The sequence below is a fragment of the Notamacropus eugenii genome, chromosome 2 (assembly GCF_028372415.1).
Source record: "Notamacropus eugenii isolate mMacEug1 chromosome 2, mMacEug1.pri_v2, whole genome shotgun sequence".
NCBI classification, from domain to species: Eukaryota; Metazoa; Chordata; class Mammalia; order Diprotodontia; family Macropodidae; genus Notamacropus; species Notamacropus eugenii.
The window spans coordinates 138,753,540-138,775,790 of record NC_092873.1 but is presented as its reverse complement, the minus strand read 5'-3'; the positions used below and the strand labels follow the sequence as shown (position 1 = coordinate 138,775,790).

General features: G+C 35.4%; 1 protein-coding gene across 1 annotated transcript in view; it reads right to left on the bottom strand.

Annotated features, from left to right (window-relative positions):
- Window positions 1–22,251, bottom strand: part of COL19A1 (collagen type XIX alpha 1 chain) — a 408,633-nt gene that overhangs the window by 244,889 nt on the left and 141,493 nt on the right. The window contains exon 14 of the mRNA XM_072642569.1: window positions 8,985–9,038. Within this exon, the coding sequence (XP_072498670.1) occupies window positions 8,985–9,038 (54 nt within the window). The remainder of the gene's footprint in view (window positions 1–8,984; window positions 9,039–22,251) is intronic.

Below are 22,251 nucleotides of genomic sequence, written 5' to 3'. Positions count from 1 at the left end.
AGGTTGAGAAAGTAGCTATTTTATGGCCTATTTTGTTAAAAGATCAGAAGATGGAAAAAATAATCAGGTTATTTGCACAAAATGGTCAATCCCTCACTGAAATATCTGCATTAGTCAGTCAGCCATAGCTTCTGAGTAACATCCTCAAAGCAGTTATGAAGTGTTTCCTTCACAGACAGACATGGTGTGAGTTACTGGAAATACAAATATGAAGAGTAAGGAATGTCCACCTTTAAGTAGCTTAAATATACTGGGAAGATCCAAGAATGTCCTATTAAATGTCAGTTCCTATACTTAAGAAGCAAATGCAACTAAGTCCCGATTAGTGCAAACAATGAAGCTCCTGAACTGTATGCATATCTTCATATTTGTAGTATTTGAACTGATAATTCTGTAAAATATGGTCCTTGATTCCTGCCCAATGAAAATACATAGTACGGTTTCAAATAACTGGATTCATTATGTGCACTCAGGACCTAGCTCTAAAAAAGTTGAGTTACCCAAATAACCCACGTAGTTTGCATAAGTTTATGATGAACTTAAGGGTTACAGGGAGAATATCTAAACATGGAAGTCCATATATAATATGTTCACCTATTGCCAGGTGGACATTTAAGATAACAACCTTCTGTATAACACATCCAGGACTTAATTCCTGATCTAAGTGATTCAGATTGCTAGCAAAATTTCTGTTTCACGGTCTGCACTCAGTTTAATGGGTATTTATATCATAACTTGTCTTTTGTTCCTGTGCAATAAAATTAAAGGGAAAATTATATTTGTCAGTGCTTCCTTTTTTGTCTATTAGAGTAGGCCCTTGCAGACTAATTTCCTCTATGATAAAGTAAAATGGTGTTGGTACATAGCAGACGCTTAATACTTGTTTATTGATTGATTTTGGGACCAAGGCACTATAATTGGGTCTAAGAAATAGATTGGTTGTTATTAGCTGTTCAGTCATGTCCAACTCTTTGTGACCTTATTTGGGGTTTTTTTGGCAGAGATGCTAGAGTGGTTTACCATACGCTTATCATTTTATAGATGAGGAAACTGAGGCAAAGAGGATTAAGTGACTTGCCCCAGGGTGCCACAGCTAGTAAATGTCTGAGGCCAGATTTGAACTCAGGAAGATGAGATTTTCAGATACCAAGCCCAGCAGTCTATCCACTGTGCCACCTAATTGCCCCCCAAATAGATTGGTAATGCTTTTCTATTTGATTGTACTTTTCCTATTGTTTCACATAGGTATTATTGTCAGTATATGCTGAGTGCTGACATGGCAGGGGCCAATAGGATAGGGAGGAAGCACAGGGTTGATTATAAACTATAAAAAGGCAAAGGAATGGATTGAGAAGCAAATAGAAGGCTCATTTCTGATAAAATTAGGCATCTATAATCACATTTCTTCCTAAAATTCACATATGTGAAGATTCTTAAAAAAATACAGCAATTAACTGTATGTCAAAGAGAGCTACGCCCTCTCTTACAGAAGGTTATGTTCTACTTGGAATCTAAATGGTATATGATATTAATCTTTTGGGACCGGGAAAATGGCTGCTTTGTAGTATATTTTGTTAAAAGATCAGAAGATGGAAAAAAGTAACTCAGTTTGTTTGTTCAAAATGGTTGATCCTTCTTACTTATATCCCACAGCAATATAATAGTAGCTGCCCCAGAGGAGACCCTTGACTTTATGTGTTTTTAATTTTTCAGTATTCAGTACTATAGATTAAAATAGTACAAGCAGATTAACATGATAATTTCAGAAACATCAGTAGTGCATTCGTATAAAGTAATGAATTTTAAAGGGACTAATAGTGATAGGGAAAATGAGACTAAATCTGACGACTTATATAGTTACCTTAATCCACAGCAACTTACTTGAATTTTCTGAAAAGCAGTCTTGTCCATTAGTAATGAAATGGAATTTATTGTTGTGTCTAATGTGATTTTAATTTTTCTGACTTTCCAACATTTCTTTGATGGAACTCATTTATTTCATGTAAGTCCACAATAAAGTTCATTTAATGACATATTAATACAGGGAGGGCTGTATTTTGAAGAAACAGAAAGTTCAACCTGTACCTAATATAATTTGCTTAGCCTTAAAAAGCTAGAAAATGAGATTCTGAATTTAGCAATTACGATCACCTACTGTTTCCTAAATTACGGAAATTCAGTTCATTTAAATAGAAAAAAAACTGTACTGATTACTATTTGCAAAACTCTATGATGGGTGCTGAGGGAGATTCAAAGATGAATAATATTCTTTCTCCTAAAGGAATCTATAATCTAGTAGAAGAGACAAGCAACATCCAAAAATAACCATAACTAAGAGGCTCTGACAAGAAGTAGCTTCTTGTACTCCAAGGAATTCTATAATAAAGCCACAGAAACTAACAGGTGAGACAACAAGCAGCAAGTATCAGAGAAAGAAGTTAAGAGTAGTGGTAGCTAATGATTTCCTGTTCACCAGTACTCAGGCAGCTATTTGTTAACCTGAAAACAATAAAGAACTTCTTGTCGTTGGGCATGAATACAAGACATATCATAGAACCTCCTAGGACTTATCAAAATAATAAGTGCTACCCACTTCAGGGTGATTTACATCACCAGAAGTGGTGCAAATAATACTGCCATAAGGAACCTAAAAAGTATTGATAAAGATTATTAAATCTTGAACAGGAAAATGAAGTCTACAGTAGCAAAGATTATGTTTTCCTCACTGCTATCCACTGAGGCAAAGGAATCAGAGGAGAGAAAAATGATATCGGAAGTGAATAGTGGGCTAAGAAAGAGATGTCTAAGCATGGGCTTTGGACTTGTGGACAATGGCTTTAAATCTAGATATAACAGACTCCTTAGTAGGAGCATTATAACAAAGACTGGTAGGAATGTATTTTCTATGTGTCTTGAAAAACTATTCAAAAGAGCTTTAAACTCAAATGGCTTTGGGAAGGAAAAAACCTTCCCTCGATGTCACAGAAGATAGCTAAAACTAAGTAACAATGATAGAATTTGAGAAATCCAGAGATATTGACAGGAGAAAGAATTCGTAAAAGGAGCCAGAAGTCAAACCCATGGCTTTCATTGGTGTTGAGTCATTTTTTTCAGTCACATCTGACTACTTGAAACCCCATTTGGGGTTTTCTTGGCAAAGATACTCGAAAGGTGTGCCATTTCTTTCTCTAACTCATTTTACAGTTGAGAAAACAGAGACAACAAAGAGGTTTAAGCAACTTGCCCAGGGTGACACATCTAGTAAGTGTTTGAGACCTGATTCGAATTCAGGAAGATGAGTTTTCCTGTGTCCAGGCTCGACACTCTCTCCACTGTGCCACCTAGCAGCCCCTATGGCCTTAAATGTTCATATACAAACACCCAAATGCAGAATTAGAGGTTCTAAGACAAAGAGAAATTCAAATTTGATTTCATAGTTATCAGTGACATTTAGCGAGATGAAACTCATGATAGGATATAAGGCTTTAGGAGGAGTTACTCTACTGAAAAACAAGATCAGGGGATGGAAGAGACTGTATTTTGTATATTAGTATTGTATATTATATTATATACTCATATTGTAATCCTGAAAGCAGAAGTGGAGGAGGTGTAAAAGGAGGAGTGAGGGAAAATGGAGGAAGAAGCAACTGATTTTTGTCATCAAAATGCACTATAGATTATCTAGACAGATACTGGAAGAGTTGAGGAATTTGCGAAAGAGACTTCAAAACAGACACAGAGACATGATATAGAAGGGACAGGGGACTCCAATTATCCAGACCAGGGGTGGGGAACCTGTGGCCTCGAGGCCACATGTGGCATTCTAGGTCCTCAAGTGTGGCCCTTTGAATTCAAACTTCACAGAACAAATCCTTTTAATAAAAGGATTTGTTCTGTAAAACTTAAACTCATTCAAAAGACTTCACCAAGGACCTAGAAGGCCTCATGTGACCTTAATACCACAGGTTCCCCACTCCTAATTCAGACATTTACTGGAACTCTCTCTTTCTGCAAAAAATAGGGCAGCTTATACTTTCTTAACTTACCTTAATGATAATTTCATCATTCAAAGAGTAAAGGAACAAAAAGGGATTATTCTTTGTTGTACCTGGTTCTTGTCAATAGAAAAGAAATGGTTGCTAGGGTACCATAATGGGAACATTAGGAAGGAGTGACCATTCCCTTCTAGAGTTTGTGGTGGAGAAAAAGAAATTAGTCTGACAAGCACCCCTGATTTTTAGAAAGCAGATTTCAAAGTGTTCAAAAGAAGGATAGCTTCCAGTAGTACGGTCTAAAATCCCACAGAGCAAGTTAGCCCAGAAGTGATGAGAAACTTTCTTGGATGACATTTAGAAGGGAGAAAGTGAAGCAATTCCAACAGTGAGGAGAAAATGAGATTTTTTTTTATATGAGTACACAGGAAAAAAGAGGCATGCAAATATGGAACAAAGAACAGGTAACAAAGAACAGGACATATTATTGTGAAAAGAGGAGAAGTGTCTGATCTGCCAACACTTAGACTGAGCTGATGCTGGTGAGGAACGCTAAAGACCATGAGGCAGATAATAGATTTAGAGGTAGAAGGAACCTTAGAGACCATTTAGTCAAATTTCATCATTTTATAGAAGAAACTGATGCCTAGGGAGATTGTGACATACTTAAAGTCACACAAATAATAAATATCAAATGCAAAATGTGAACCCAGTGAGAAGGGTTTTCGAAGCTGTGTTGAAGCAAAGAGAAAGTTCACAGAAGAGATGGGATTGATTGCCACTTGGGACGGATGGGATGATGAAAACGGACAACGGAGAAGACAAAACTGTTCATTCTTAAATTCTTTCTCAGCCAAGGTGAATGACATTCACACTGTAATTGCTGGAACAAAAATATCTAAAAGAGAGTTCATACTCAAGATAAGTATTGAGATCCAACTGAGAATCTCACTGCAGTTGATACATTTGTCAGGTAGCTCAGATGAACTAAATTCTTGGGGACTGAAAAAACTGGCAGTTGTGATTGGTGAGTCACTTCCAATGATATTTATAAGATTACGAAGAATGGAAAATCTACTGTAGATGTGGAGAAGGGTAAATATTGTTCCCGTTAAAAAAGAGATAAGAAAATAAAGTCTGCCGACCTTGATTCCTGGAAAAATTATATGAAGTCCCACTAAAAAGATAATACATACCCATCAAAGAAACTAGTAGTTACAGAACCAACATAGCTTCTTCAAGAACAGGTCATGCCACGCTAAGCTTATATCTTCTAGTAGCAGTATTATTAAACTAGTAGAACAAGGAAATGGCATAGATACTACCTAGATTTTAACAGGGCATTTGATAAAATATTTTCTGAAAGAGATATAGGATAAATAGGAAATAAGAGAGGATAGAATGTTACAATTAGATAGATTTTGAAGGAGTTGAATGGCAGGAACTCAAAGAATAGCTATTAAAAATTCAATGTCCTGAAAATAAAACAAAACTTCAAAATAATTTGCACTATACAAAAGAAAGCTACCTCAAGAAGTAGTGGGTTCCTCCTCATTAAAGTTATTTAAATAGTGGTTGGATGTACCTTTGTCCAATCTGTTACTGGGGGAGGAGAGCATTCATGTATGGGTTAAAATAAAAAAAAATCAGTGAAGATCCCTTGTTATAAGACAGTTTTCCCTTAAGTGATTCTGTAAGTTTATAAAACATTCTCATGGAAAAAATACTGATAGTAATATTTTCGAAGGTAGTATAGTTGTGTCTCCCAAATAACATCTGTCAATCACCAGCTTATTATTTTGTCCCTGATAAACCCCCATAATAATATTTTGACTACTACCAGCTTGTTTCCTCTTCCTGATAGCAAATTCTCCAAAATAATATTTTATTCTGATCCCTGATATACAACTCAGTCAATTCCAAGGGGGAGGGGGTGCCCAGAATTAGAGTACAAGAACCTCACCCTTAGAAAGACACTTTGGAGAACCCACTTCCTGCTGAATGGACCCATGTCTCTCTGTTCACCCGTGTGGCACTACCCTCATGAGTTGTACTCTATGTTAATGTATACACCCAAGCTGTATGTCAGGTTCCCTTTTCCTCTCTCCCCTTCCCCCTGTTCTCCACTGTTTGCAATAAAGCTTTGCATTGAACTGACTCTCACTATTTAACATATTCTTAGCACCCAAACTCATGAAGGAGTAGTTTTCCCTGATGCCTCTGGCTGGGACACAGGACTTTGCTTATACATAAACTGGTCCAGTTCTCACTCCATTTTTCCATGCTGTCTCTCTAGCAAAGTTGGGGAAAATGTCTAATTTGACATATACCTTATACTTATTTTGTTATCCGATAGCATGTAGAAAAACGTAGCAGCACTGCTCTCTTCCTGCCCTAAATACTTCTTGATCAATATATTCTAAATCAGGAGTTATTTATCTATGAACTTGTATTTTAAAAAATAAATATTTTGGTGCCTATTTCAATATAATTGTTTTCCTTTGTAATCCCATACGTTTTATCTTATGCATTTAAGAACTTTATTCCAATAAAGTCCTCATTTTTTTTTACCAGATTGCCAAAGAGGTCCATCATCCACACATGTGCATGTGCACACCCACACACACACCCACACATACACACACACACACAAAATTAAGAGCCCCTGTTCTCAAGAAAATATCCTGAAATCTCTAATGTTTCATGGCATAACACTCTCTCTCCAAAATACTAATGGAATACTAAATTTATATAAATATTCCTAGTTCTTTACCTCTTGATTCTTATTTCTTTTTTAATCATACTCTTAAATTTTCATTCTCCCATATTTTACAGATTCATAGCTTTAGAATCCAAAGGAATCTTAGTGTTCATCTAGCCCACCCTCATTTTTACAGATGTCCTTGGATGTTAGGCATTAAAGACATGGTGAGCAAAAGTTTTCCTGGTAGGGCTTTAGTACAGAGGAGAGATAGAAAACAGGGATGGAGCTAAAGAGAATGGTGGAAAGCTTTTCTTGATCACCTTGGAATGCTTACATGACCATATTCTATGTAGACATGTTAGAGATGGGGAAACTGAGGTTGGCTGATTTAGGCAAGATCAGAGAAGTTATCATTGACAGAGATGTGTTCTGAACCATAGGCTCCATGATTCTAAATCCTATCCCCTTTTCTCTGTACCATTTTGCCTTTGTGAACTTGTAAGATATCTTTTCCTTACTCTTGTTTCCTCAGAATAGACATTGGTTTCAGTTTAGTCACCTTATAGAACAGTGCCTTACATGATAGATTTAGAAACAAAAGAGATCTTAAAGATCTCTTTTTATGAAACAGTAGATTAAGACCCAGAGATATACCTGCTGCTTCTCAGTCTCCTTTGCAGTATTAATGCCCACTAACTGTGGATATAACCTAAAACTCTGTCCTGTGACCTCTTCTCTCTTTCATGAATTCAATTATCATTTCAATGCAGATGGATCTCAGATCTATATATCAAATGGTCAGGCTCACTCTCTAGCATCTGATACAATGAATCACGCAGAACTAGAGGGTTCAAACTTTCTTTTTGTTAAAATCATATTCCAATATTCTCAGGTAGAAATAATTGCCAAGGAGGAGCCATCTCTAGGGTAGTGGGGAGGAGGGAAGGAAAAAGGGAAAAATATATACTTAAAAGAAATAGCAAGCTGTACATAATAGATTTTCAGTTTCATGTACCAACATCTTTTTCTCTATTCTAGTATATGATGGAAATGCTTGTTATTTATTTCTTAAGTTCAGAACAAAATAAATAGCTTTTTAAAAATACTCAAGGATGTATAGAGAATAGAAATACACATAAACCCCGCCACCCTCCAGTCACAAAGTTAACAAAGAAGTTAGCAAGGAGTATTCATGGGGTGTCAGAAACTCTTCTCCAAAGTCTCAGAACACTACTTTTAGACACCTCTTGCTCTAAAGGTTCAACAGCTGGGTCCCAGATTAATTTAAGGTGGAAGGGGGCCATTGTATGTATGTACACACACATATATATATAATATCCATGTATATGTATATATACATATATATATACATATATATGTAAAACAAATGTCTCCCTCCTCGGAGATAACTAATAAGAGCAGTAACAGTTGTGCTTTTTGTCTTTGTTTTAACAGCAATGACCATTGTGACTGGCACACAGCAGGAGTTTAATAAATGCTTGCTATCTGGCTAAAGTACCTTGCCTAAGGTCACACAGGCAGTAAGAGACAAAACAGGATTTTGAACTCAGGGCCCCTCACTCCAAAGCCGCCAACAATCTTTGCACTTTACTTCACTGCATTTCCCACAACTATTACAAATTTTTCCACTCTTGAAAGCCACCAGTTTTAATAAACGTTCCCGAAATAATAATTTGCTTATAATTAAAGAATGTTAAGTAAAACCAGGGGCTATAAAGAAAACCTACTTTTTGTGTTACATAATAATACCTGGTCAGTGGATCAAAGCTCTGCTATATTGTGTGCTTTATAATTGGTTTTTTTTTTAAATATTAGTTTTTATTGACTCTGGACTTTCAAAGTCATTAATTCAAAACAGAATATGATACTGGTCATTACACCTATGTATTGTTTACTTTACAGTTTAACATCCAAAGTTAACATACCAATAAGTGTGAAGCAATTACGTGACTAATTCAAACAACTCCTCCCAGAGTGGGGTTCTTGTTGAGTTTTATGGATAACTGCCCTTATGCCTTAGATTTATCTTGGGACTATTGATTCAGTCTGCCACCTTACTTGTGTGACCATGGGAAAGCTATTTAATTTCTCTAGGCTTCCTCATTGATAAGTTAGGGAACAGAATAATGAGAAAGTCCTAGTGCCTTTCTAGTATTCAGTCTATAATCTTATGGCCTATGGATCATCAAAGCTCAAAGGTGTAAGATGCATATTAAATATTAAAGTAAACAGGTTATATGGGTGGAAACATCTGGAGTTAGACTTACATCTTTTCCATGAATGCCATCCAGCCCTGGATCTCCTTTTTGTCCCTGTTCACCCTGGAGAGGAGGGGAAGGAAATAAATAAAATAAATTCAATGTATTTGAAAACCTTTACCGGAAAAGAAAAAAGATTAGATCCTATGTTCTGCAACCAGCTGCACACAGCTATATTTGCAAATATCCTGAAGAACATTTCTTAAAGAATAATCCTGGATTCCCAAAAGCAAATACTCAAAGAATTAGAAAAAGTTTCAGAGGGGAACAGCAGGTAATAATTAAGTAGAAGTATACAAGGCTAGAATCATTCATCTTCTTCATCATCAAAAATACTTAAGTGCTTAATATGAAGTGGCACGACAATAAACACTGTACCATGAGCACCACAAAAATGCAAACCTCATTTTCGAAGGCAGTATAATCTTAGGTTGTACAGAGAACAAAAACAAGAACATAAAAATGTTAAATAAAAAATGGACTGAATGGGACTTGTATCACATACGGGCCAAAGGTAAGTGCATCAAAGCATATTCCAACAACGATATTAAATGGGGGAAGGGTAAAGTTAATCACATAATTACAGTGGGGAGTCAGGGATAGATTATCTGTGGAAGCTCCATTTCTGTGAGGAAGGAAAAATATTTTGGGGTTGCTTTTAAGTTAAGCCTAAGAAAGAGAAGGCAGAAAATGAGAATTAGCTCTCCCACTTTGGCCAAAAGTAGACAAAACACAAGTGAACTATAGCAGAGGAGCTTAAAATTAGAATTAGTGTATTGTATTGGAAATATTATTAAACACTATATGAACAAAGTTATGGCAAAGCCTGAGAAATGTCTTTTAAAATGTGATAAAATAGCCCTCAAAGATGATATTGAAGGGTGATCTTAACTGAAGGTAAAAGGATACACACATACACACACACACATACAATGAATATACATACATATGAAAGAATATGTGAAAGATCAGTAATTTTATCAGTGAAAGGAACTCCTTCCACAAATTTAATTCACAACCAATCTATGACTTATTACTGAACACAGCAGAGTAGAGGGAGAGGCAAAGAGTAGTGAGATTAGTTCTGAACTGAGATTATACTGAAGTGAGATTATATTCTGGTAATACATTTCAAGGGAGAGGGGAGAAGGTGTAAGAGAATCATTCAGGCAAATGTGGAAACTGAGAGGTATTTGAGGCCTGAAAACTGGTGATCACCATGTGCACCTCCCCAGTGCAGTGTATATAGCAAAAATGAAAGGCAGAAAGGGATTTTTATCTAGAACAATTTATCAGGATCATCGGCAGCTAAACTCACTCTAGGTTTATGCTCCATACAGAGGTTGGATGGGAGTACTTTAAAACCTAACAGTTAACCTAGAAAAAGGAAATCTACTAGGTTAGAGTTTGAGGTCAAAATTATTTTAAATATAATTTTCTGTCAAGTATCGAGGAGTAGAAACTTAATATAGATTTAAGGCATTGTGATTTTTTGTCAATTCTCCATTTTATTTTGAAACCATATTTTGTTATGCTTAGTTTTCCTCAACATAAATAATCAATATTCGAAACTCAAATGAATCTTCCTCATTGATCTAGATGTTCATTTCATATATAGATCCCAACTCATCTATGCTTACCCACTTTAGATGGGTTTTTTTCCATATCCTCCCATGAATTTAGCATAGAGAATTCATCTAATGTGTGGGAGGCCTTCTTTGCTTTTTCCTGAGATGTAAAGAACACCGGTGGTATGCTAGGCTACACACCTGTCATTACTCATCTTTGCCAACCCATATTCTCTTCCTATTACATATTTTTATGATAATTGATAATCTAAGAAAGAAAGGAGCAAGTGCTGTTGAGCACCTGTCACCTAAATATAAAACTGAAAATAAAAAAACAAAAAAACCTAATTCACAACCAAGTCCAGAGATGAAGTTTTGTCTCACAGGGATACCTTTTATCTTATATTATTTTTAACTTACAGGATAAAATATTTTTCCCAAATACAATTTCTTTTTAGGATCTGTCATCCAAATTTGATACTGTTAAGTATTTAGTACCATGTAGGTACTTAATATATGCTTGACTGATGGTAGTGATAATGAGGATATCAATTAAGAATAAATGACAATGATTGCGACTACTTGACAACTGAATAGACAGAGGAATAGGATAGCTTTTCAAAAACTGATGAGCTACATTCAAATTTAATCCAACAAATATGTATTGGTGGTCAACTATGCCCAAAACATTGCACTGGATCTCATTAAACACAGAATAATTTTATTTTGTTTTCATCAATAACCATTTTAACATTCATTTTTTAAAACAAAATTTTTAGTTCCACATTTTATCCCTCTCTCTCCTCCCTAAGATGGTAATCATTTTGATATAGGTTATATATGTGCAATGATGTAAAACATATTTCCATATTAGTCATGTTGTGGAAGAAGAAACAGAATAAAAACAAAAAAACTACCTCAAAAAATGAAAATAATATCCTTCAATCTGCATTCAGACTCTACCAGTTCTTTCTCTGGATGTGGACAGCATTTCCATCATGAGTCTTTTGAATTATCTTGGATCATTGTATAGCTGGGAAGACCTAAGTCAATCACAGTTGATCATCACACGATATTGCTGTTACTGTGTACAGTGCTCTCCTGGTTCTGCTCACTTCATTTTGTGTCAGTTCATATAAGTTTTTGCAAGTTTTTTTGAAATTTACCTCCTTGTCATAAGATTGAAAAATTTTAATAAGTGTAAAGAGGAGTACAGAAGGTAGCCAGAAAAATTCATAGACGAGTAGGTCAGTTTTGGAAGTAATGAGCTGACTTTGTTTTATCCTTGAAAAAGCAAACATATTCTCTTTCTGTGCTCTACTTTGTATAGAAAACACTCTTCTTTGATAAATCTAACTTCAAAATAAACAAAAAAGAAGTTAAGGAGGTGAATAGAATTCTGGATAAGGTAGATATGTTAGACTTCTGGAGAAAATTGAATGAGGATAAAAAGCTTTTTATCAGTGGTACGTGACATATACACAAAATTTTACCATGTACCATGGCATAAAAACCTCACAATCCAGTGTAGAAAGGTAGAGAGAATCAATGCATCCTTTTCAGATCATGATGGCAATAACAATTATATGTGATAAAGGGCCATGGAAAAATGGACAAAAAAATTAATTTGAAATTAAATAGTCTAATCCTAAAGAATGAAGGGTTTAAACAACAAATCATAGAACCAATCAACAACTTCATTCAAGAGAATGACAATAATGAGACAACCTCCCAAAATGAATGGGATGCTGTGAATGCAGTTCTCAGGGGAAGTTTTATATCATTGAATGCTTACATGAATAAAATAGAGAAAGAGGAGTTCAATGAATTGGGTATGCAACTGAAAAAGCTAGAAAAAGAACAAATTGAAAATTTCCGGGTAAATACCAAATTAGAAATACTGAAAACCAAAGGAGAGATTGTAAAAGAAAACACCCTGACGTACAGAGGGAGGTCTGCTATCACAGGTTCTTATATATGCATTTCTAAAAGGAAAGCAATTTTTGAGGGATCAACAATCACTTTAATCAAGCACTCACATCACTCGTTTAGTTCAGAGGGAAAAGTCAGCAGCTTGAACTTCAGAGAAAATACAGAGAAATCAAAATCAATAGACAAGGCTTCCAATTGTCTAACATAAGCAATACATACATTATAGATCAACAGACAGATCCAACTCTCTGACCATTACATACATACATAGATACTAGAGAGAGAAACACCAGCATCTGGGTTTTCAAAGCTGGGGGCTCTTTAGTGGCTCCCCAGAGTCTCATCTGGCCAAACAAACACTTTCAATCAGTAAGCCCCAAAGTAAAACCTCACCTCACAGTATTTATACATTTTTCAGAACCAGAGGGCATCACAACCCTTGAGAACCAGTGCCTCATTAACAAAAGGTGTGAGCCTTCCTATAAATCTTCCCAGGCCCATTAATGTGTGGGGAGTATCTTCCTTAATCATATTATTCAATCAGAGGCACTTGATTATACTAAAACAAAAAAATGCATTAACAATACAAAGATTAATAAAATTGAAATTGAGAAAACGATTGGATTAATCCATAAAATTAAGAGTTGGTTTTATGGAAAAAACACAATAACATTGATAAACCTTTGACCAATTTGATTTAAAAAAAGAAAGAAGAAAATCGAATTACCAATATCACAAATGAAAATGGTGAACTCAACACCAATGAGGAGGAAATTAAAGCAATAATTAGAAATTATTTTGCTCAACTGTATGCCCATAAATTTGACAATCTAAGTGAAACAGATGAATATTTTTAAAAATATAAATTGCCCAAATTAACAGAAGAGGAAGTAAAATACTTAAATAACCCCATCTCAGAAAAAGAAATTGAACAAGCCATCAATGAACTCCCTAGGAAAAAATCTCCAGGGCCAGATATATTTACAAGTGAATTGTATCACTTATTTAAAGAACAATTAATTCTAATACAATACAGACTATTTGGGAAAATTGATGGAGTCCTACCAAATACTTTTCGTGATACAAATGTGTTTCTTTTACCTAAATCAGGAAGAACCAAAATAAAGAAAGAAAATTATAGACCAATTTCACTAAAGAATATAGATGCAAAAATTTTAAATAAGATATTAATAAAAAAAATTATAGCAATTTATCACAAAAATAATGCATTATGATCAGGTAGGATTTATGACAGGAATGTAGGGCTAGTTCAATATTAGGAAAACTATCAACAATACTGATCATATCAACAACAAAATTAACAGAAACCATATGATTATCTCAATAGATGCAGAAAAAGTTTTTGACAAAATACAGTACCCATTCCTATTGAAAACACTGGAGAGCATAGGATTAAATGAAGCCTTCCTTAAAATAATAAGCAGTATCTACCTAAGACCTTCAGCAAGCATTATATGTAATGGGGGAAAGCTAGACGCATTTCCAGTAGGATTAGGAGTGAAACAAGGATGTCCATTATCACCGCTGTTATTCAAAATGAAACCAGAAATATTAATTTTAACAATAAGAGAAGAAAAAGTAATTAAAGGAATTAGAATAGGCAAAGAAGAAACTGAGTTATTGCTCTTTGCAGACAGTAGGATGATATACTTACAGAATTCTAGAGAATCAAGTTAAAAAAACTACTTGAAATAATAAACTTTGGCAAAGTTGATGGATACAAAATAAACCTGGAAAGACTTATATAAACTGATGCTGAGTGAAATGAGCAGAACCAGAAGAACATTATACACAGTAACAGCCACAGTGTGCGAGGACTGTTTCTGACAGACTTCGCCCTGCATGGAAATTCAAGGACCTAAAACATTGCCAAAGGACAATGCAAAATGCCATCCGCATCCAGAGAAAGAACTACGGAATCAGAGTGCAGAATGAAGCAGACTATTTTTCTCTTGTGCTATGTTTTGTTTAGTTTTGGGGTTTTTTTCTCATGGTTTCTCTCATTCATTTTAATTCTTCTGCGCAACATGACTAATGTGAAAATGTGTTTAATGTGAACGGATGGTTAGAACCCATGTAAGACTGCATGCCCTCTCAGGGAGACAGAGGGAAGGGAGGGGAGGAAAATTTTAAATTTATGGAAGTGATTGTTGGAAACTGAAAACAAATTAAATAAATAAATAAGAAAACATTCTTTTTGTGTGCATTGGTTAAGTTCAGAATTTTTTAAACATGTCCATAAAAAAATAGACTAAAGTCAAGGTATCAAGGACAGCAATGTGTTTAGTGGAAAAGAATTTGAGAGCCAGAGTACCTAGAGTTTAGTCCTCCTACGCTTTAACCAGCTGTATAACATTAGTTTAATAATTTAAGAGTATTTTAAAGTGAGACAATGGATTAAAGTATTTTGAAAAGTTAGAAGCGCTATGGAAATAATAATAGCATATTTGTGTATCACATAAGGTTAATAGAGCCCTTTTCTCCAAGTTGCACAATATTTCAAGTAATATTGTCCTCATTTTACAGATGAGGTAATTGAGGCTCAGGAAGTATGATTTTTTCCCCATGGTAAAAACTAGTAAGCAACAGAAAGGAGAACTCAGGTCTCCTTTCTCCAAGACCAGTGCCCTTTTCTATATGCAAAACCTCTTAAACACAGCATCTTTGCTAAGGGGATTGGACTTGATTTGTTTTGTAAAATCATAAAATGAACCTTACCAAAGGTCCATTACAAACCCCTGTTCAGAGACAAGCAGTAGCAATGCTTTGAATAGCTGAGATCTCAGAGGGCCTTTATTATCCCTCTAAAAAAGGTCTATTTATGTCTTAAAATATTCATAATTCTTTTAACTAAATGGCATGGAACCAAGATTACTCACCTAATTTCACTTGTGACATGAACCTAATTCAATTATGTCTCCATGGGCAGTATGAGAGAAAATGTAATAAAATAATTTTTGCAAGATCAGTTCCTATCAGCTTTCTTAAATAAGTCACTAAGGAATCAAATAAATAAATTAGTAGCTCCAGATGGCAAATATGATTAAGTTAATGTAATAGATTAAAACTTCCATTGATTTCCTATATTGATACCTCATTGTAGTATGTGCGTGCGTGTGTGTGTGTGTGTGGAGAACCCTATGTCAGCAAAATGTGAACCGTGACAGGTCCTAACAAGGTAGAAAGCCCTTTAGGATAACTTTGGCAATTAGCTGAATGTCAATCATCTGTGGACCAGCTTAAATAAGTGCAGAGATGCTAGTTGGTCAACAGGTGATGAATTATTTCAGTAATGAAGACTCACTAAGTTAGAAAGGAGTTACCACCTGAAGCAAGGGAGGGAGCACACATAGTAATATAAATCATATAATGACTGGACATAGAAAACAAATTCTTTTGTGGGGGAGGGAGTGGTGATGACTGTGATTTCATCAATTTATGGAGCTCCTGAAAATAAATTACTTGGAGGCAGCTAAGTGGCACAGGAGATAGAACACTGGCCCTTAAGTCAAGAAGATATGAGTTTAAATCTGACCTTAGACAATGCTTGGCTGTGTGACCCTAGGCAAGTCACTTAACTTCTGTTCGTTCCAGTTTCCTCATCTGTAAAATGAGGATGATAATAATAGCACTACCTTCCAGGGTTATTGTGAGGATCAAATGAGATGATAGTTATAAAGTGATTAAACACAGTGCCTGTCACATAATGAACATTACATGTATGCATTTATATATGTGTGTGTGTATATGTATGTATGTATGCATGTGTATGTTAGCTATTATTATTAAATAGTTTCCAGGGGCACTGAAATGTTAAGTGACTTGTCCAGGGTCACATAGTTTGTGTCAGTCGGTCCTTCTTGATTCTGAGACCAATTCTCCAATGTCTCTTCTATTAGCAAGTCCTGTTATAACAAAAAATGATCTTACAAAATCCCCATATTGTCTAAAGATTTCTAAGTCAAAATTGCCACTTCACTTTTTCCAAGCATAATTTCATACAAAAACAAGATCAGTGCAACTACAGAATTTAGTCCCAGAGTTCATTGTACCAGGATGTAGTGTACAATTTGATAAGCCTTGGCACAGTGTAGATAAAAGAACATTTGGTTTTATATTAGCCCAAATCATCTCTATATTCCTAAATAACAACTAGGACCCATAAGTAGGGTAAAAAAGTTGTTGCAATAAAAAGAAAATGACTTTATAGTATCAGCTTGCATCAGACAAATGCTCAGCTCCCTGGCTTTCCTTGCATTTTTGCTTGATAAGCTAGTATGAATTGTCTCTTCTCTAGCAACTGATCATCCTCCTTGACTTTTCTTCTACAATTCCTACTTATAGGTCCTAGTTACCATTTAGGGATCTAGAGATAATTTAGAAGAGCTATGTGAGGCATAGAGTTTATGGAGAGGAACACTTTCCTTCTCTTTCTCTACCTTCTTGTTTTACCCCACTCCAACTTGAACTTTTTATTCTCAAGACAAATCTAAAGTTGGTCATGGAAAACACTGCAGAATTTTTTAATGATCAGCTAAGATTTCAAAGACATGCTTTCTTGAGTTATAACTTTTCAGTGACACTTGAATTTTCATAATATATTTAAAATCATGTCACAAAAAACTGAAGTAAGTTGCACTTCACAAGACAGTATTGTTTGTCGGTTTGTCAGGTTGAAGATTTAGAACTATTTCTAAATTTAACAATGGAATCTCAAAGTAGTCTAACCATTAATCTACTATGTAGGACTATTTCTAAACTGCATAATCAGCAAAAAAGTCTCATGTCTTTTTCAAACTTTTTTTTTGCTTCATTTTTTGAATGGGACAACAGGAAACTTGATGCTCCTCCTGGAGAAATGACTCAACCCATCCCAGTTGCTACCTGAGAATACTATGAGAATGACAGCTCTGGAAACATGTTCCTAGAGCCTCTCCAGGGTGAATATGATAGGGGTTTAACGACTCACTATCTCTGAGTGGCTCTCTCTAACATATCCCTTACTTGAGCTGTCTAGAAGGGCGGGGGATTTTCCCCTATCACTTGACTGGGCAAGGAAAATCTGTCAAGTTTTCCAAGATCTTTTACCCTAGTGCTGGCTTAAGTTCTCCAGTGACGGACCCAACTGAAGAACCTTCTCAAAACTGTGGTCAGAAGAATCAGAGTTTTCCTTTTGCAAAATATCTTGGAGATACTTTCTTAGGTTTCCAGCCTCCATAAAAGCCAAGTTGTTCACATTATATTCTCCAAATGTTTAAAATGATACCCCATTCAGTTTTTTAAATCATCAGCAAAGATTAGTTGGGTACCAGTAGTAATGGTAATAATAGCAGTGTTTTCAAGTACTTTACACATATTATCTCATTTTCTACTCACAACACACCTGGAAGGCGGATGTTATCATTATCCCTATTTCACAGAGGAGGATACTGAAACAGAGATTGGTTAAATGGTAGGTGTGCAGTGGATAGAGCACTGGACTTGAAGTTAGAAAGACCTGAGTTCAAATTCAGCTTCAGACACTTACCAGTTCTGTGATTCTAGGAAAAGTATATAAGCTTTATGTACCTTAGTCTTCTCATCTGTAATACGTGGGTTGTAATAGTATCTACCTGCCAGGGTTGTTGTGAGAAGAAAATGAGATAATATTTTAGTGTTTTAAATACTGTAAAGAACCATACCAATGCTAGATATGATGATGATGTGACTTGCCAAGGGTCACATGGCTACTAAGAGACCACGGTGGGATTAGAATTCAGTTCCTCCTCACTCCAAGTCCATTGTTCTAGCAACTATGCCATCATGTAGTGGGAAAGTATTCTAGTAAGGTGTGGGGAGACAAAGCAGTATTAGATACAATTCCTGACTCCAAAAGGCTTTTTTCAGTTGTTTCAGTCATGTATGGCTCTTTGTGACCCTATTTGGGGTTTTCTTAGCAAAGATCCTAGAGTGGCTTGCCATTTCCATCTCCAGCTCATTTGACAGATGAGGAAACTGAGACAAACAGTTATTTTTATGACTATCCAGGATTGCAAGAGGTAGTAAGTGTCTTAGACTGGATTTGAACTGAGATCTTCCTGACTCTAGGCCCAGGACTCTATCCACTCAGCCACCTACCTACCTAATTGCCACCTAATTAAGAATATGGAGCAACTGGGTGGCTCAATAGATAAAGTACTGGGCCTGAAGTCAGAAAGACTTATCTTTGTGAGTTCAAATCCAACCTCAGACTCTTCATAGTTGTGTGACCCTAAGCAAGTTACTTAACCCTGATAAAGAAGGAAATGTTAACTATTCCAGTATCTTTGTCAAGAAAACTTCAAATGAGGTTACAAAAAGTTGGAAATGATTGAAATGACTAAACCACAAAAGGAGATTTAAAAAATTTTTAAGTGTTTTAAATTTTTAAAAATTTTTTAAAAAGTAATATTTTTTAAAAAGTAACAAGGTTGGGGTATATAATTCCAATGGTTTGGGAAGCCCTTTGGGATGGATGCTGCTGCTTTTGATGAATATAGGCAACTCATCTGTTACAACTTAAGACTGATGCCTTGAATGCTAAGATATTTGTACATGTTCACACAGTCAGTATGCAACGAGGACAGAATCTCAATATGGTACTTGTCTCTGAAGCTGGTCCTCTATCTTCTTTACCACGCTGCTCTACAATACATGGTAGCATGTGATAATTTCTAAATGAGTACTCAAAGTGATGAGTACTATAAGGGAGGAGGGAGAGATGACCACGGGCTAAATTAAAGAAGGAATTCATCTAAACACATACTTATTAAGTGTTTACGATGCTTAATTGTAAATACAAAGGCAAATACTACATAGCCACAGCCACCGAGGAGCTTGGGGTGGAGGGTGGGTGCAATGCAGTAAGGATGTATCTTATATAAGCACATATAAGAATGATTCAAGAAGGGAGTGAAAGGCAAAATGAGGTCTCACAGAGCTCTAGGAGTATGTGAGGATACAAGGAGAGAGCATTACTAACTAGGGGAATTAGAAAGGCTTCACCAAGTAGGTGGCATCTAAATTTAAGTTTTTAAGAAAATAAGGCAAGCCTTTATAGGGATGTATACTAAGGATTCTGAAAGGTGGAGATGAGGAGGGAGTACACTCCTGACATGTGGGACAGCTTGTATGCATGCAAAATTACAGAAGAAGACTTCACACAGAAGATGGAATTTGAGCTGGTCTTAAAGAAAGGTTGAGATTCAAATAGAGAAGAAAGTAAGGGACCATAAGTAAATGAAATGGCATAAGGAAAAGTATGGAGGTTGGGAATTGTTGTCTATGCGTCGTTTGGGCATTCAAATATGAACTGATGAGTACTGTTATGTTCTTAATATTAGAGGACATCTATCCTGACATTGATTGCGATATAGCTCATTATGCCTTGGCAGCAGCAACTGATTTAAGAGTCATGGTCTGGTGAGCTAAGAATTCTGAGTTACAAAGTGTTGGCATTATAAAAACAAATTAACAATCAAGTTTCAGGCTTCTTCATTACTCTTTCTTGTAAGCAAGTGAAAGAAGGACTAATGTGAGCTCTTTTATTTACAAATACAAGTAGAGCATGTTTTATGAAAATATGGCTATTGAGGCAGCATAACATGGTGGCCAGAGAATTGACCTTGGAATAAAGATGACGTGAGTTCAAGTCCCAGTTCTCACACATACTGTTTGTGTAAGTCTGCACAGGGTTCTTAACCTTTCAATGATCTAGGTCAGTGATATCAAACATGTGGTTTGAGGGTTACTAGCATCCTAGAACACTCCCAAGTATGACCCAAACCAGATTAAAATGTAGTTCCTATCTGATTTTAATATGTAGATATATTAATAATATATGTATGTATACATATGTGTGTATAGATGTAAACATGTGTGGTCTTCTAAGTCAATTCATGTGGATGCAGAAGTATAATTTAGTGACCCCAGTTTCTATTTGATTTGATGACAGTGATCTAGGTAACTAGCATTATAAGCTGAAGAAGAGATGCCAACCAAATGAGGGAGTTTCCTCATTGAATATTTCCCACTTCTAATGAAGTCATAGCTCTAGTCTCTTTATCTTTATAAACAGATAGGAATAGAAATAGATAAATATAGATACATACATATATAATGTGTGTGTACAAATATTCAACAAACATTATATGTATACATATATACATGCATACAAACATATGCGTGTATATAGGTATACATATATATATATATGAGAAATGATTATTAATAACCAATGCTTTGGAGAGATCCAGAGTTCTCCCCCTTTTTCTAACATCCTTATTTCAAGGCTCAGCCTCCAAAGGACAAGATTGATAATAGAAGATAGGATTAATATTCTTCTCAATCTAAGTATTGCTACTCCACACAACTCTACAAGGAATTTAATCTAAGGCGAAACTCCCTTCTGCTCAGGCTTGGATGGAGGACAGACATCCTTTGTGTAGAGTTCCCTGAGGCTGGGGTTGATTTGGAAAATCCTCAGCCCCTCATTAAAATAGGTCCACTTCTCATTGTAAGATTCATTCTCTCATTAATTGCTTGATTGCCACCCTGAGGAACACCTACTCTTCCAAGGGAATATAAACTGTGAGCCCACCACCATTATTCATCTTTGGCATTTGAGAGTGTCACTGACCCACTTTAATGGTAATATGCTAGCATTATTAATAAAATAATCAATTACCCAGAAATCATGTCTCTTGAACTTTTTAAATGTCACATATAAAACACACACACATATCTCCATGTATATCTACAGATATATAGGAATAAGGGACTGGACCTGTGATAGATAGATAGATAGATAATGTTTATTACTGAAGTGGAAATACTTTTGACAGTTACTTTCCTAATCAAAATCTGTGAAATGAAAGACAATTGGTTGAGTGCAAAAAATATAGGTAAAAAATAGTTATTCATAAGACCATTTATGAGACTTACTGTGGTACTGTCAGACCTAAAAGGTAGCCTATTTTTTTACACTAATTAACCCTCATTTAGAATTATATCTAATTATCTGTGAAGATTCCATTTTATCCAGCAAATTGTAAGCTAGAATTCCATTTTGTATCAGCATTCATATTAACTATTATGCAGCTATCTAGTACTTCATCCTTAGTTATATATATGCACATGCAGAGTGCTTACAGAAAGTAAATAGGGAGTGATATATTACTAATCTGGTCCTTATTTTTTCGTAAGGAGATGTTAACAAAATCAATGAATAAAAAAATCCTAAATTTCTTGTAGTCCTCTGGCTAAAGATAACTTTTTATTTTTCTCTTTTTTATTCATGATTATTCCTAGCTCTTTTTAACCGTATCTAGCCATTTACTGATTTTATGCATTTTTTTTTGCAGATGGCAAGAAGGCAATGCTCTGGAACAGTGGATATAGAACAAAAACTAAAATAAAAATGAGAAGGTCCTGCAAATTATTCAGTTTAGTAAAATCTTTATAGCAGATCTCTGGGTTAGATATTGGAATTTTTTTCCTCATTTTTCTAAGTTAATGGATTTCAAAAACATTATTTCTGAAAACCAAGATCTTTGTGTGGAGAGAGACAAAATGGCATAGTGGCCAGAGGTATTGTCAGAAGGACCTGAGTTCAAATCCCATGTTGACATGAAATAACCAAGTTATGGACGCATTGCAAACTACATTGGTGAAGACACTTCCCACTCTAATAAAATCACAGGTCCCTGTCATTTGGAATACAGGTTTCACTAAGAAAA